The 15,684-nt window shown below is 35.3% G+C and overlaps 1 protein-coding gene across 7 annotated transcripts in view; it reads left to right on the forward strand.

The window, feature by feature from the left end:
* mtmr3 (myotubularin related protein 3) overlaps positions 1 to 15,684 on the forward strand; it is a 54,519-nt gene that overhangs the window by 28,624 nt on the left and 10,211 nt on the right. For 4 of the 7 annotated variants that reach the window (XM_039772263.1, XM_039772262.1, XM_039772266.1 and 1 more), the window contains 10 exons: positions 641 to 843; positions 1,531 to 1,662; positions 1,810 to 1,921; positions 2,978 to 3,173; positions 6,464 to 6,649; positions 7,464 to 7,634; positions 9,872 to 10,017; positions 10,440 to 11,892; positions 13,517 to 13,627; positions 15,423 to 15,511. In XM_039772263.1, the coding sequence (XP_039628197.1) occupies positions 641 to 843; positions 1,531 to 1,662; positions 1,810 to 1,921; positions 2,978 to 3,173; positions 6,464 to 6,649; positions 7,464 to 7,634; positions 9,872 to 10,017; positions 10,440 to 11,892; positions 13,517 to 13,627; positions 15,423 to 15,511 (2,799 nt within the window). The remainder of the gene's footprint in view (positions 1 to 640; positions 844 to 1,530; positions 1,663 to 1,809; positions 1,922 to 2,977; positions 3,174 to 6,463; positions 6,650 to 7,463; positions 7,635 to 9,871; positions 10,018 to 10,439; positions 11,893 to 13,516; positions 13,628 to 15,422; positions 15,512 to 15,684) is intronic. The other 3 variants (XM_039772265.1, XM_039772268.1, XM_039772269.1) reach the window with 1 other exon arrangement.

A 15,684-nucleotide genomic window follows, 5' to 3' on the forward strand; every position in this document is an offset into this window, starting at 1 on the left:
GTTTTGACACTGCCACACAATAAACAACACTGCCACTCCAAACTCCCTGTGTGCATGTATACATGTCCATGAATGCATTTGCTTTGTTAACTGAGGTTATCTAAGATGTTCTATTTATTTTTTATTAATCAGATTATTCAGAATAGGGAACACATATGTGCTTCATATGGAGGTAGACACTTTTCTGTTTTAGTGTATCGCTTTACTTGTGCCTTGTTACATTCACAATAGTATCCCTAATCTATAATAATATATATTTCAGTATATTGCATGTAATTAACACAACATGAAATTCTTAAATCTTATTAATCTCATGGATTGTTGTGAACACAACCTTTAGTCATGAATCTATTATGGATGGGAGGATCATTCCTACTCATTCACTTAAGTGATCAGTTTTAAATTTCCCTTTAACATAAGCCTGTGCTTCCTTGTGTGTTCATTATTGAAAAGTTTCCTAATTAATAATAATGTCCACAGACCAATCAATTTGTCAACCCTATGGTATTTTCTCAGTTCCATAAATAGTTTAAATGTTTTAAATCAAAATCTCAGTTGTACCAGACTATTTCAAAGCAAGTATATTGTAAAAATAGTCTTTAATGTATCATAATGAATTTGACCTTTTTGATATTTTCAGACACCAGAGCACTGGAGCTGTGATTGCACGATGCGGGCAACCTGAGGTCAGCTGGTGGGGATGGCGCAATGCAGATGATGAGCATCTGGTACAATCTATTGCTAAGGCATGTGCCATAGACTCCAGTTCTACTAAACATCTTTCCAATGGCATATGCTTTCGGCATTGCAACAATGGATCAGATTTGTCAGACGTAGAATTTGGTAAGCTTTAAAACCTTTTCGTTTTTCTAAGTTTTTTTTTTTTTAATTTATTTGTACAGTCTTTAATAATGTGTTTTGCAGTGTAAAAGTATTTCATTTACTTTCCTGATTTCTCAATGAACATTTTAACATTACTGACCAGAAGGAGTGGTTTTCACTTAAAAGTACTCTGACAGCTAGGAGGTTATCCTAAAACTAGAAGTTTGATGATTCAGGCACCTCACCTGACTTGCTGTATTACCCTAACCAAATCCCATAATGAGCCTATGCTTCAAAATGGGTTTAGATCAGAGAGGTTATTTGAATGGTGAGCTACCTATTTTAATCCATACTGATACTTTAAAGTCTCCATAGGTAAAAGCATTTTATTTATTGTACCATAAATTAAATTATTCATTTTTGTTTTTTGAATTTGTACTTCCCAGATGTTTTCCGTGGCATTTTTGTTTTAAATTAAGTTTTTCTTTTTACAAGAAATTCCAAGTAAAGATAGCTTAAAAATACTTAATAGGCATTAGTCGGTTATATCAGTGGCTGTTTACAGTCTTACATTTTTTTCATCTCCTATGTACACTGTATTTTTATGTGTACTTATATATGATAATGATGTTTCTTTGGTTTTGCTTGATATTCATTATGATAGCTTTGTATAATTACTTTACATTGTAAATATTGTTCTTCATCTAGATTCCTCTGTGTCTAATGGCTCAGGAGTAGAATATCTTGGCATCCAGTGCCAGAAATTGCTTATTCTGGATGCCAGATCATATGCAGCAGCTGTTGCTAACAGAGCAAAAGGAGGTGGTTGTGAGTGTCCAGGTAATCTTGAGCTAGTATTTGACTGTTGTGTGTTTTTCTTTTTTTTTCCTTTTGCCAAATGTATTAAATTTTGTTAATAGATAATAATATTTTAATTGATCCTTTTAGTAGCTGTTTTACAGCTATTCTCTTATGGTTGTGTTGCAGAATATTATCCAAACTGTGAAGTGGTCTTTATGGGAATGGCCAACATCCATTCTATTCGCAAAAGCTTTCAATCCCTGAGACTTTTATGCACACAGATGCCTGACCCTGGAAAGTAAGTTCCTGTGATACTCGCCAATCCCCACCAGTAATGAAGTTCTACCCTGTGTTTATCATGTGTAATTAAGGCTTTTAATGTATTTTTAATGTTTGATGTAAAGGTTTTGTTTTGAGCTACAGAAAGCAGTTAATCTGTAAGACATGTGAAGTAGTCCACAGCTGTATTTCTGTACTGGAGTTATTTAAGTCCTTAATGGCAATCTATTCCAACCATCACATATCCTGTGTAGTTCATCACTGCTGCCAGTTTAGAAATAGAGAGATATCTTGGTTGTGACTCAATTGTCAATATTAGGCCTTGCAGAGAGAGTGCCTGTGTGAAGCTTGAATAAACATGGCTATGGTGTTATGTTAGGATGCAGTTCACACATGTATCTTGTGAGCTCAATAAATATACATCGAAGTATCATTTAAAAGTCTATACTTTCATTACACTGCTCTGGAAAAAAGCACAAATATGATTTAATATACTTTGCAGTTTAATTTACTGAAATTACAGTCAAGTTAATTTCTGTGGTGAAGATCCTGAGATGTCAGGATAGATGTAGATCTCTTATATTCATACCTTTTTGATGCTGTTTCTAAATTTCCACAACTATTTATTCTCTAGTTGTTGTTTTCAGCCATGTGTTTGTATTATTGAGTCAAAGGGTTTTGGGTTTTTTGTGGGTGAAAAATCTGAAGGTCTTGGTGACCAAAGGGAATAGTCCCATAAAACATGAATGATAATGATAAAAGAGATCCTACAGTCACAAGCTTTACTCTAGGAATATAAGTAATGTGAATATTTTATTTAAAAAGCACTGATCTACTTTTTGTCATCTTTCAACATACAGCTTTAGTATTAAGACTTTTTGTTTTGGTGATTGAGGTTTGCAGAACATTTTGTGTGCAAGAGTGATTTCAGATTTTCCTTTAATCAATGAATATGTTGAATATTGGTAATTTTTTACACTACCATAATAGTCCATCATTACTGTACAAGTGTTAATTTGTTTTTGTAAGTTAAAGCAGTTTTTACTCCTAAATAATGAGGATTCCTTTTCTACAGTTGGCTGTCTGCTTTAGAGGGAACTAAGTGGCTGCAGCATCTTTCCATGCTTCTTAAGTCTTCACTACTGGTGGTTAATGCGGTAGACCGTGATCTTCGACCTGTTTTGGTACACTGCTCAGATGGTTGGGATCGTACTCCTCAAATAGTGGCACTGTCTAAATTACTTCTAGATCCCTACTACAGAACAATTGAGGTAGGTAGACAGTATCATCCACAGTTATTTTTTTGTTTTTTATAATATTTAGATCAAGATGAATATGTAGTTGTGTCCCTTTTACTTAGGGTAATGTCAGTACCATTCTGTCTTAAGATTATCATTCCATTTATTTCATAGCCTGAATTGTAAATTCCACAATACCAACACTTGCTATTGCCCCAGAGTAGCATCATATATTGTTAGTTCAAATTTTATAGATTTATTTGCAAGTATACATTTACTTTTTTGTTTTTGGCTGGATATTATTGTGCTCTTTGTTTTTTGTACATGAAGTTCTACCTTTAGTGTAATACATCTTACATTAATGAGAATTAATTTTACATTTATTTAGCCACAGTTCATTATGCTAAATTAATCATTTGTCATTTTTGAACTCTCTCCAGTTCTAGATGTTTATATCTTCTTCTGTTTCCATGCTTTCACATTGATTGACTGCTGTTGTGCACAGGGAATTGTTATGGACATAAAGAGATTATACCTATCGGTAGCATTATTTCATTGTCCACCTAAAACTAGAAAAAGGGCAACCAATTTATAAAAAGTAGTAGTCTAAATAAACAAGCCACAGTATAGAATTAAGAAAGTACACACTAGGGGTGAATCAAATATCTAGACTTGGAAAAACGTGTGCTTAGCGGTAAAGGAAAATACCAGAGCACTACACTAAGTAGAAACTCTTTAAGCGATCACACAGAATCAAACACGGTTGGTAGACTTAGAAAAAATTACTTTTGAATACCACTTAATGAAGAGGATGCCACCTACACAAACCCAACAACAAGTACTGTGAAAGGCAGTACAGTTATCTGTATAGGCTTGTCTAATCAGAAGATGCAAATTCTGTTGGTAGGTAGAAGGTAAAACTTTGAGCAAAAACAGCACAATGCCAAATGCTTTAAAAGTATCATAAAGTAGAATCACAACAGATGCAGCAGATAGTAGGTTATGAACAATAATAATAATAGTTGACTTGTTTTGTAATGGATACATTGTTGTGTAAATATATGGACATTTCTTAGAAAGTACAGCTGCCTATTGTCAAGTGCAGGGCACTTGCACAAATGTAATTCATAAGCATATATATTTAAGTATGCAGTATTAGACTTGTAAAACCAACTACATAGTGGGTCTCGATAGGCGTTTTGGAAATTAAAATGAATTAAGCATGTTAAGTATTCTAAACAGTACACATGGGTTGTTTGTATAAGAAGATATTTGGTCTATAGAATTTTCACAATATTTTTTCTTGCTTTAAATTGTAGTTTGACAGGATGTCAGCTTCTTCTGCATAGTTTGGCAAATGGATTAAAATTTAGCAGTTAAGATCTGATGTGTACATCAATTTGCTGTTTAAAACTGATGCTTTGTTTGTTTGTACATGTGTTTATTTTATAGATAGATTATTAATCCCAAGGGGAAATTAACATACTCCAGCAGCAGCATACTAATAAAAAAACAATATTAAATTAAAGAGTGATAAAAATGAAGATAAAACAGGCAATAACTTTGTATAATGTTAACGTTTAGCGCCCCCCAACCCCCATCCCCCCCGAAGGGTGGAATTGAAGAGTCACATAGTGTGGGGTCTCCTCAGTCTGTCAGTGGAGCAGGACGGTGACAGCAGTCTGTCACTGAAGCTGCTCCTCTGTCTGGAGATGATCCTGTTCAGTGGATTCTCCATGATTGACAGGAGCCTGCTCAGCGCCCATCACTCTGCCACAGATGTCAAACTGCCCAGCTCTGTGCCTACAATAGAGCCTGCCTTCCTCACCAGTTTGTCCAGGCGTGAGGCGTCCCTCTTCCTTATGCTGCCTCCCTAGCACACCACCGTGTAGAAGAGTGTGCATGCGTGGAGGTGCATTGCACTGTGCCCCGCCCATGCACACTGCAACGTGGACGCACACACAATGGACGCTGGGCACTTGGTGAACGGCCTAGCCGTGACTGTGCATAATAAGCAAATAAAGCACACACACTAGAAGCTGGGCACAGTGAATAGCCTAGCCGCGCATGATAAGCAAATAAAGGACATCATTGTTAGGGCAAGTGCTGATTGGGTAGTCGCGACTGCGCACATAAAATCCGTTGCTGGGGAGATGCCACACATACAATAATCAGCTGCACGCCACCACAGATTAAAATACTTGCTGGGGAACTGCACAGTACTTGCTGGGTAGACGCCACAGGCACGATTATCAGCTACACGCCACACATTACATCAGATTGCGCACTGTTGTGACAGAAAATTAAAAGTCCTATTATGGACATCAAAGCCAGTATTACTGTCAGAAGAAATTACAGGCATTTTACCGAAATACAAACCAGTATTACTGCGAGAGAAAATTAAAGGCACACAATAGCAGTGACACATATTACAGCCACATACAAGCCAGTATTACTGTAAGAGAAAATATTACGGACGTATCTACTAACAACATGCCACCCAAAAAAAAGGACACGTCAAGTAGGACAAAAGACACACACAATCAAATCCCATATAAGCAACATCTCCTGGAAGAGCGGTCAGCTCAACAAATAAACATAAACAAAAGAAAGGCTGAAAGACAAAGAAAAATACGAGCAAATGCATCGATTTGAAGAAAAAGAAAATAAGCATCAGAAAAACGCTAAAAGAGAGACTCACAAGAGCAAATCTTAGAAAAAGTTGGCATTTACTTCCCACACTAGTATTCAGCCACGGTCAGTTATATGTTGCATTATCAAGAGTTAGAAGTTTTCCAGATGTTGTTGTCAAGGTTGTAGATGGTCCTGAACAAGGCAAACTGTTGCCAAACTCAAACAGAATATTTACAAGAAATGTTGTCTGTAATGAAATTTTATAGAAACATTTCATGAGGTAAAAAAATAGAAAATTTTTCCTAAATATCTTCTTCAGATATTGTGTGTTACAGATTGTTACAAAGTTTTACACTAAGGCAATATTTAATTATATACTTACTGTATTGTCATATACGTTTCTATTTTTATTATTATTTAACTTTAGGCTTCTTGCAAAAATATTTAGACAACAAACAGAATGAGGTCAAGGTCCTTTGCCATTTTAGACTGTTCCTACTAATGTTTATGCACTACTGTTCTAGCTCCCGCTATTGTAACGGGGTTAATGTCTAGTAGATTTCTAATTTTCTATGTTCTATGAAGTTTTTCTGAAGGTATTTTGAGTTATAAAAGTAAACTGAGTTGTTTTTATATCAAAATTTCAAGTGTGTGTGTGTGTTTTTTTTTTTTTTTAATACTCTTTTTAGGGATTTCAGGTGCTAGTGGAAACGGAGTGGTTGGACTTTGGACACAAGTTTGCAGATCGTTGTGGTCATGGGGAGAATTCAGATGACCTAAATGAGAGATGCCCAGTGTTTTTGCAGTGGCTAGATTGTGTGCATCAACTCCAGCGACAGTTTCCCTGTTCCTTTGAGTTCAATGAGGCATTTCTGGTAAGGTTAAGCTAATAGGAAAAAATGAAAAAGATTGGTATTTTGGCCACTTTATATGTTTTTGTTTTCAGCACCTGAATAACGGAGCATACTCTCTCTCTGTTGTAAATTAATAGCCGAAAAAAATAAATATTTTTTTCTCATTTCATGTTTTTCATTTTTCTTCCAACATCTTAAAATTGTGTACTGGTTTAATTGGTGATTAAACTGTGTCTGTGGGACTCCTGTGGTATAGAGATATATATACATATACATATACATATATATACATACATATTATACATATAATTATGTCATATCATCTACTGTTAAACCGTAATTCTAAAATTTTTATTATGCTGTCTTAAGGAATTGTTCTGTTGTGTATATTGTATTGTATTGACCCCCTACTTTTGACACCTACTGCACGCCCAACCTACCTGGAAAGGGTCTCTCTTTGAACTGCCTTTCCGAGGTTTCTTCCATTTTCCTACAAGGTTTTTATTGGGAGTTTTTCCTTGTCTTCTCAGAGAGTCAAGGCTGGGGGCTGTCAAAAGGCAGGGCCTGTTAAAGCCCATTGCGGCACTTCCTGTGTGATTTTGGGCTATACAAAAATAAACTGTATTGTATTGTATTGTATACAGTGTATAAAATAAGCTTTATTCTCCTGTGACAGTATAAATTAGATTAAAACTGTGTTTACAAAAGGGCTGTGGGATTGAATACAATTTAGCCCTGCATTGTTTGCATATTACCTTTTACTACATGTGTTAATATTATGAGCAACTTTATTCAAATTGGTTCTCTCTGTTGGGTTTATGTTTCTCAATTTTAGGTAAAGCTTGTACAGCATACCTACTCATGTCTGTTTGGTACATTCCTTTGTAACAATGCCAAGGAACGGGAAGACAAACACACACAAGAGAGGACGTGTTCTGTGTGGTCCTTGCTTCGGTCTGCAAACAAAGCTTTCAGGAATATGCTGTATTCTTCTCATTCTGAGACGGTATGCCCTTTGTTACTCCATGAATATTCAGTTCAGTAACTCAAAAAATGTGGTTAAAACTGTGTATTGATTTGAAGACATGAGGATATTAACTATACAATGCAAACTCCATCCAGGTAAATAAGGTGGATCAAAGGTCAGGATCTCCTAACACTGTAACTCTCTTTTTTTCCCCATTTAAAACATTAAGTCATGGGACACTGCAGTTTGTGTTTCTTCTAAAACTTTTATTTAATTTTTAAGTCAAGTACACAAATAGCATACAGAACACAATCAGATTCATGTGAGATGTATTTTTTTTTTATATATATATATATATATATATATATATATATATATATATATATATATATATATATATATATATATATATATATATATAAAGAATTTTGGAGTGGGGTGCACTTAATGAAGTTTATTGACTCGCTTTGACTATTCTGTTACAGAATTAACCTAATAGCCTTTTGCACATACATACTGAATAGGTCTATACAGCAAAGCAAAGAAAACTTTTTATATAATACACCATTTTAGTGCGATTTTTTAAAAATGTATACTCCTTGGATTTGACACAAGTAGTCTTAAATGTACACGGTGCAGGACTAGCATTCAACACACAATTAAGGATTAGATGTTAAAGGGAAGGCATGAAAAGGGAGAGAAGTATTAGAAGTAGTAGAGTGGAGTTTCCCACCATAGCTGACAAACTTTTGAAATCTGAAGAAGTTCTTTAATTCAAGGATTAAACAGCGTGAACAGTAATTTGAAATGGGATCCTATTGTAGCAAGAGAAATGTGTGAAAGAAATACAAAAACTGACCCAGCCCTCCTTTTTTACCGGTAAGTTATCAATTTGTGAAGCAGGACTTCAGGACTAAGAAATGATTGGTGTCAGAAGTCATTTTTGCTTACAGGGTTTATAGCTTGGGAGTTTAAATGAAGACTGTTGTAGATAAAATTGTATTTACCATATATACGCAGATATGTTTTCCCGCAAATAAGTTGGGACTTGAATTTACAGTATAATTTCTGGTATTTTATAATATTGGTCGTATAAGTCAAATGCGTAAAACTCGCGCTATTGGTCCAAGAGATTATGATATGATAACGCCCACCTGACCGAGTATCACAGAGAATACTGCCTTTTTTTTTTGTATGTGGGTGCGGCAATGCGCCTTATCAGCACATGCTTCTAACCTCCCTCCCTTGCTCTCTTTGTCTCTCTCTTGTGCCTACGTGACCACACAGTAATACCTGCACTATTCCAAAGCAACATATTGTGTTTTTTGTATTTCACACCCTCATACACCTTCATGGTAAGCACATCCCTTATCTACAATGGAGCATTTGATCAGAAGAAAATATGAAGCTGGTTTTAAGTTAAACGTCATTGAACTATCAAAAGAAATTGGTAACTGCACTGTTGCAATAAAATTTGATACGTCTGAGAAACCGGTGCGAGATTGGAGGAGGCAAGAAGATGTAAAAAAAAAAGAAATTAAGTGTTGCATTTTTGAACGGGTGTATATGTCAGGGTCTGTTTTTGATCGATTTTTTTTTTCGGCTTTTAAGACCCAACTTATACGTGAATATATACGGTAATAGGAAGACATTCGGTCAAAGTTGTCCTCTGCTTGTAATTTTGTGAAGGAGGACAAATTGAAGAAACAAATTGTGATATATTTAAGATATGATAAACACACAATCTGAGTGAATCAAATGTTTACAGATAAAGTACAGATCTGTATGCAAGTATTTTTAACCTGGAATTGGCAATAAGTAATGTTAAATTCATACATATTAAATATTCTTTTACATATGTTGAATGTTAGTAACTTAGTGGGTTGATGTTTTAATGTTCTGGTTAGAAATGCTTCCTCCCAACTTTGACTTTTTGAATCTAAATATTAGACTAGCCACTTTGTGAAATTTATACATATGCCATGCCTCTGCTTAGATGCATCTCCAATATTCGGAGGTAATGTTTGTTAATGTATTTGAGAATTCTGAAATGGTCTGGTATGAGTGGATTTGGGTTTATGTATCTAGCACTGGTCCCTGCCCTGAGCATGATGCTGCAGAGTTATTATGTACAATTCTGATCACAGTTACTGTGTTGAATAATGGGTAAATAGATGAAGTTGTTTAACTGAGTGCATTATCAAATAGTTCTTTAATACAGTCTTAGTGCTTATTTTCTTTGTAAAGGGGTTATTAAAATGTACTCAATTTTATAGGTGCTTCACCCAGTGTGCCATGTTCGTAACCTCATGCTTTGGAGTGCTGTTTATCTGCCGAATTCCTCTCCTTCCACCCCTGCTGAAGACTCAAGTGCTCCATTTCCAGTTTCAGGCTCCGTTCCCGAGGACCAACCCCTGGGAAGGTGCGTATTAAATGTTAATGGTGTGGATGGTTGTCAATTGTTATATGTATTTAATAATTTATTTATTGAGCATATGTAAAAAGCAAAATTCCCCCTTTGGAACAAATAAAGTTCTTTCTTGATCAATAGGAAAACTTCATGGTGCCTTCATGACTGGACTTTTAAGAAAATAACTTTTTTTTTTTCTTAAATTATAAAGGAACAATATAAAAGGAAAACAAGGCTTCTTGAGTTTTCATAATAATAATGTAATATACAGATTTAACAATTTTAGTTTAAAATTGAATCACTTTTGTTTGCTTTATGTTAAGACATTTTTATTTTGTGTAAATACACATCTTGTATCTGTTTTTCTCTTAACTTTGGGGTCATAAATGTAACATAGTAGAAACAGGTCATTTATGTCATTTTTTTTTATCTAGCAGGCTGCCAAAGACGAGGTCATTTGACAATTTGTCTACTGTTTGTGAACCTGGAGGGTCCCTATTATCAAATCGGCGCTCAAGTGACCCCAGTTTGAATGATAAATGGCAGGAACATCGACGATCGCTGGAAGTCAACATTGGAGTAGGAACTGAAGGAATAGCCAGTCAGGACCAAGATGATGGGACAGCTCTACTTGGTAGAGCTTTAAATTTGAGAATAGCAAATTCCAGTGGGGAAGAGCTAGGTGATACAGAAGAGGACAACCATCCACCATTGGACACTGCTCCGCAAAAGGAGTATACAGGAGCGAGAGAAGCTCTCATTCAGGCAACTGCAGAAACTACAGAAGAGATAGAACTCTCTGTTGCTGTGGCTGAAGGACAAATTGAGAACATCCTTCAAGAAGCAACTAAAGAAGAAAACATTTTAGATGACATGGAAAAAAATGTTAATATAACTCCTGTTTTGTCAATGAATGAGGAATCCTCTAAACTAGTTATAACTTCTACGCTCCTTCCTAAACACTCAAATATACTCAACACTCAACTCTTTGAATTGCCATCTGATCGTGAACCTGTGTTCTTAAATAGATCTTTTGTATCTGATCAGGATCACTCTTCAGAAACTGTCAGCCCAGGTACACATTTACCTGAGTCAAATGGTGCTTTAAGTTTTGTTGTCAATGGTTGCAGCCAAATAATTGACAGAAATGTAAATAAAGCAGAAAATCATTTAATGTCTCCACCCACACCCCCAGAGCAACATGAGGATAGGCTTTCATTGCTAGAAAGTTCCACAGAGACTCTTAAAGAAGAAGGGTGCAGACAGGAAGTACCACTCTGTGAATTCTCCAAGCACACAAATGGAAAGGAGAATCAGTTACACAGCACTAAAATGGAGGATATTGGACAAAACAAGACTGAGATAACTTCTCAAAGGACTTTAGATGGCATCCATCAGCCTTTCCCTAGTGCCTTGCCACCATTATCTTTTACAACGCCTGGTCTTGGAAATCAAGAAGAACCTATATGCAATGGAGAGTCCATTGACAGAGAGTTCTGCTCTTTGCAGCAGCAGCAACAACAAATTAACAGTCACCATGCCAATGGGGAAAAGGCTTCTCTCAGTCGTCAGGTGTCTGGTGCCAGCTTTAGCTCTTTGCCGTTTCACACTCATGGTAGTGGCAGTAGTAGTTTACAACACAGGTGTGTTCATAATCATGTTGGAAGACACCCTTCAAGCCCTGAGCAACCTCTCCGCAGTCACTTGGATGATGATGGCTTAGCACTTCACAATGATGCCATCCAACAACGGCTGCGACAAATTGAAGCAGGTCACCAGATGGAGGTAGAAACTCTAAAGAAACAGGTGCAGGAGCTCTGGAGCAGACTAGAGAGCCAGCATCTTGGTGGTTCTCTTCGAATCAATGGAGACATGGGAGATGAAGTGGTAAGACATAGCTCCAGAGTATCTGGAGATATCTTAGTTTCTTTTTTACCATGGCACTCCGTACCAAATACCTATTTCTGTCAACTCATGGTTATAGACTTGTGTAATGTGGCCAAGATTCTCTGGCCTTGTTTACACTTACCCTGTTTACTATCTGGATTAACTAGAGTAGGTGACATGGAGCCCCGGTTTATTCCTCAGTTTTCTTAATTTTCATAATTTCCTGTGTAGTTGTACTTTTTACATTATCTTCCCATTGAAATAAAAACTTGCTGGCAATGAAAAATGTTACAATATCAGCCAGCCATTTTCTAACCTGCTTAGTCCTGAATAAGGTCACAGGGTGAACACAAACACACACACCCCAGCCACATACTAGGGCCAATCCACCTGCATGTCTTTGGACTGTGGGAGGAAACCCACACAAAGACTTGGGGAGAACATGAAAACTCCATGTAGGGAGTAATAACATTGTTTTATATAAATAAATTTAGATAAAAACTGCAGAGATCTTAAGGGAAGAGATAGGGATATGAATAAATTTTGAACCTGAGCTATTTAGAGAGAGAGAGGAAAGACTAGTAAAACCAAAGAAACACGATAATCCCCATAAAAAGTAAATACACTTGTTATAACACATTCATATTCAGACCCCCTCTTTGTTAATATTTAGCTGTGCCATTATTTTCTACAGGAGCAGTTGTAATGATTTTGGAGTACTTGTCATGTCAGTTTTAAGCAAAGTCTCCAAATATTTCCACAGATTATCCTTGAGATATAGGTATAGATATAGATATATATATACCCTGTATATACCTTTGTCTTAAACTACTTTTGCAATGTTTTTTATTTCTTTCCCTCCTCCATTATTTTTAATTTGGTATGTATCCCTGTACATTATGAAACTCCACAGCACCCTTTTTCAGTGTAGGAATATTTTGTTTCATTAAAGTATGGGCAGTGCTTTAATTTTGTCTGGAAATGCAGTTGTTATCCTATCTGACCATAAAACCTTTTTTTCTGTATCCGTACATAGTTTATACTTGCCCCTAATGATTGTTTTTGGGTAGTTCTTTATTTGGCACACACCCTCATACCTATTTCTGAACTGTTATCCATTGTACTCAGTAAGTCTTTCAAAATCATTGTTTATTTCAAAGCGAATATACTAAACACTTTTTTTCTTTGTCAGTGGTGTTAATTTCACTGGTGCTTCATGAACATTTTTGTGCAATGAAAACTCTGTGTTACTAGCTCATGAACTGTGACCCTCTGCTAAATTGTGCACACATTAAGTGAATCCAACATAAAGTAAAAACATCAGTGTGCATTTTAATTGATAGAGCCGCTTGTTAATGAAAGTAGTTTCATAAGTAGTTTTTTTACTTTTAATTAATTGCTTAGGACCTTTTTTCTAGAGTTTAAATTCTTGTCATGTTAATAGAATTTAAGGTTTACTGTATGTTGGGGTGAGACTCATTTCAACATTGAATAGAAAGTTTGCGGTGAGTTATGAACTTTTTTATTTAAGGTGTCATCAGTGCAAATTGTTATTTTGTTTATTTTAAATTTAGTCTATACATTTGCTTATTGGTTTATTCATGTATTCATTTCTCCCTTCTAGACTTCAATAGCAGATTCTGAAAGCATCCTGGACCACAACTGTCTCTCACGCTGCAGTACTGAGCTTTTTTCTGAAGCCAGCTGGGAGCAGGTAGACAAACAGGATACAGAGGTGAGAACAGACAGCACACTTAAACTTTCTCAAAGTGGTGTTTATTTTATAATGTAATTTTAAATATTAAGTAAAGGATTATGTTCAGAGAGGCTTTTATTTTGTACTTTTTTTTTCTAAACTTTGCACTTAATTACATTTTTGTGTAATAAAGTAGAGTTTAGTTTTGTGGAAAAAGTATTTGTCCCCATTCTGGTTTCCTATATTTTGCAAATATTTGACCTTAATTATTTCCAGTTGTTCACTAAAAATCTAATATTAAATAAGGGTTGCAGGAGATCAAAAATAAACCAATTTTTAACATGTGATGTATTAAATGAACACTATATCCAACATGAGGGTGAACTTTGTGAAACAGCTGTTGAGTTCTCATTAACTCAACCCAATTAGAGAGGTAATTAGAGACAACTGATTGAACATTAATGTAAACTCTATATAAACCTCTCCCTTTTGACCCTAGCTAGCAAAAGTAAGTTGCTAGCAGAAATATTGTTCATCTACATAATTTCAGAATCTAAGGAAATACCCAGAGAATTAAAAAAAAAAAAAATATATATATATCTATATATATCTATATATATCTATATATATATCTATATCTATATATATCTATATCTATATATATCTATATCTATATATATCTATATATATATCTATATATATATATCTATATATCTATATATATCTATATATATATATATATATCTATATATATCTATATATCCATCTGAAAACGGTTACTGCACCAGTCCACAGCAGGAGCCATAATCTCCAAATGGGAAAATTTTGAAGCACATTTGAGTATTCCCAGGAGCTGCTGTCCTGTTGAAATAACTGCAGGGGTTCAATGTTTTGTCATGCAGAAAGTTTCAAAGGATCCTACAAATAAATTTTAAGTTTCTCAAGTCCATGTTGCCTCAGCAAAGGTCAATATTCATAACTCCACAATAAGAAAGACAGGCCAAACATGGTCTTCATTGGAAAATAGCAAAGTGAAAAACACTTAACTAAAATGAACATAAATCTTCATCTCTCTTCTGCCATGAAACATCTAAGTAACTTCTTTTTTGGGGTAATGTTCTATGGACATATGAAAAAAAGTGCGCCTTTCCCTGTATGTCATAAAGCAAACAAAGAATTCCACAATAATTGACACATAAGAAGAAACCATGAATTTCATCTGTATCAGAAACTTTCTTAGGAGAATGTTGGGTTATCCGTCAGTATGCTAAAGTGTAGTTGGGCCATTTTGAAAGACTTTGATCCAAAAAATATAGGCTGGTTCATATCTGAAGAACAGTTGAAAAGAAATAAATCAGAAAACAGCTTTTGATCTTAATTATTTGAAGTTCAGACTGTAAAAGATGCTGTAACTCCTGTTTTGTCAATTCTGAAACAAGTAATTCATGGTCAAAAACCTACCAGTGACTCTTTACTATTGCAGGTCAGCAAGGATTGGTGGGCTAAAATTTCTCCATAGCAATGTGAAAGGCTGACAATGAATTATAGTAAATGTTTGGTCTCCGTTAATGTAACTAAAGATGTCACAACCAGTTATCAAGTGTAGAGGGTAGTGATTTTTTTCAGAGTGTAACTTCCTCATTAATTAAATGACCCAAGTTTAAAAAGGCATATCATTTATTCCCTCAGATGTCCACCATCTACTAATTTGTTTTTGCTGTTAACCTGAAAGAATTCAGCATCACTAATTACTGTGCAATAACAGAGGATAATCAGGAAGGGCAGATAAATTATATAAAATGTTTTTGACTTATCGGTGCATGTTTATTTATAGGTAACTCGCTGGTACCCTGATCACTTGGCTGCACAATGCTACGGGTGCGAGAGTCGTTTTTGGCTAGCCAGCCGAAAGCATCACTGCAGGTAAAGATGCTACAAAAGGTAGCTTTAGCACAATATTTTGCTTGAATAAATTATTGTACAATATTTGTTTTTTGTTTTCCTTTTGTCATTTACCGAGTTGTATTTTCAGATACCATCGTTACAGGTGGTTCTTGTGAGTTTTAGGACTGAATTTCTTACAAATGTACTGTTTG

The sequence above is a fragment of the Polypterus senegalus genome, chromosome 12 (genome assembly GCF_016835505.1).
Source record: "Polypterus senegalus isolate Bchr_013 chromosome 12, ASM1683550v1, whole genome shotgun sequence".
Lineage (NCBI taxonomy): Eukaryota > Metazoa > Chordata > Cladistia > Polypteriformes > Polypteridae > Polypterus > Polypterus senegalus.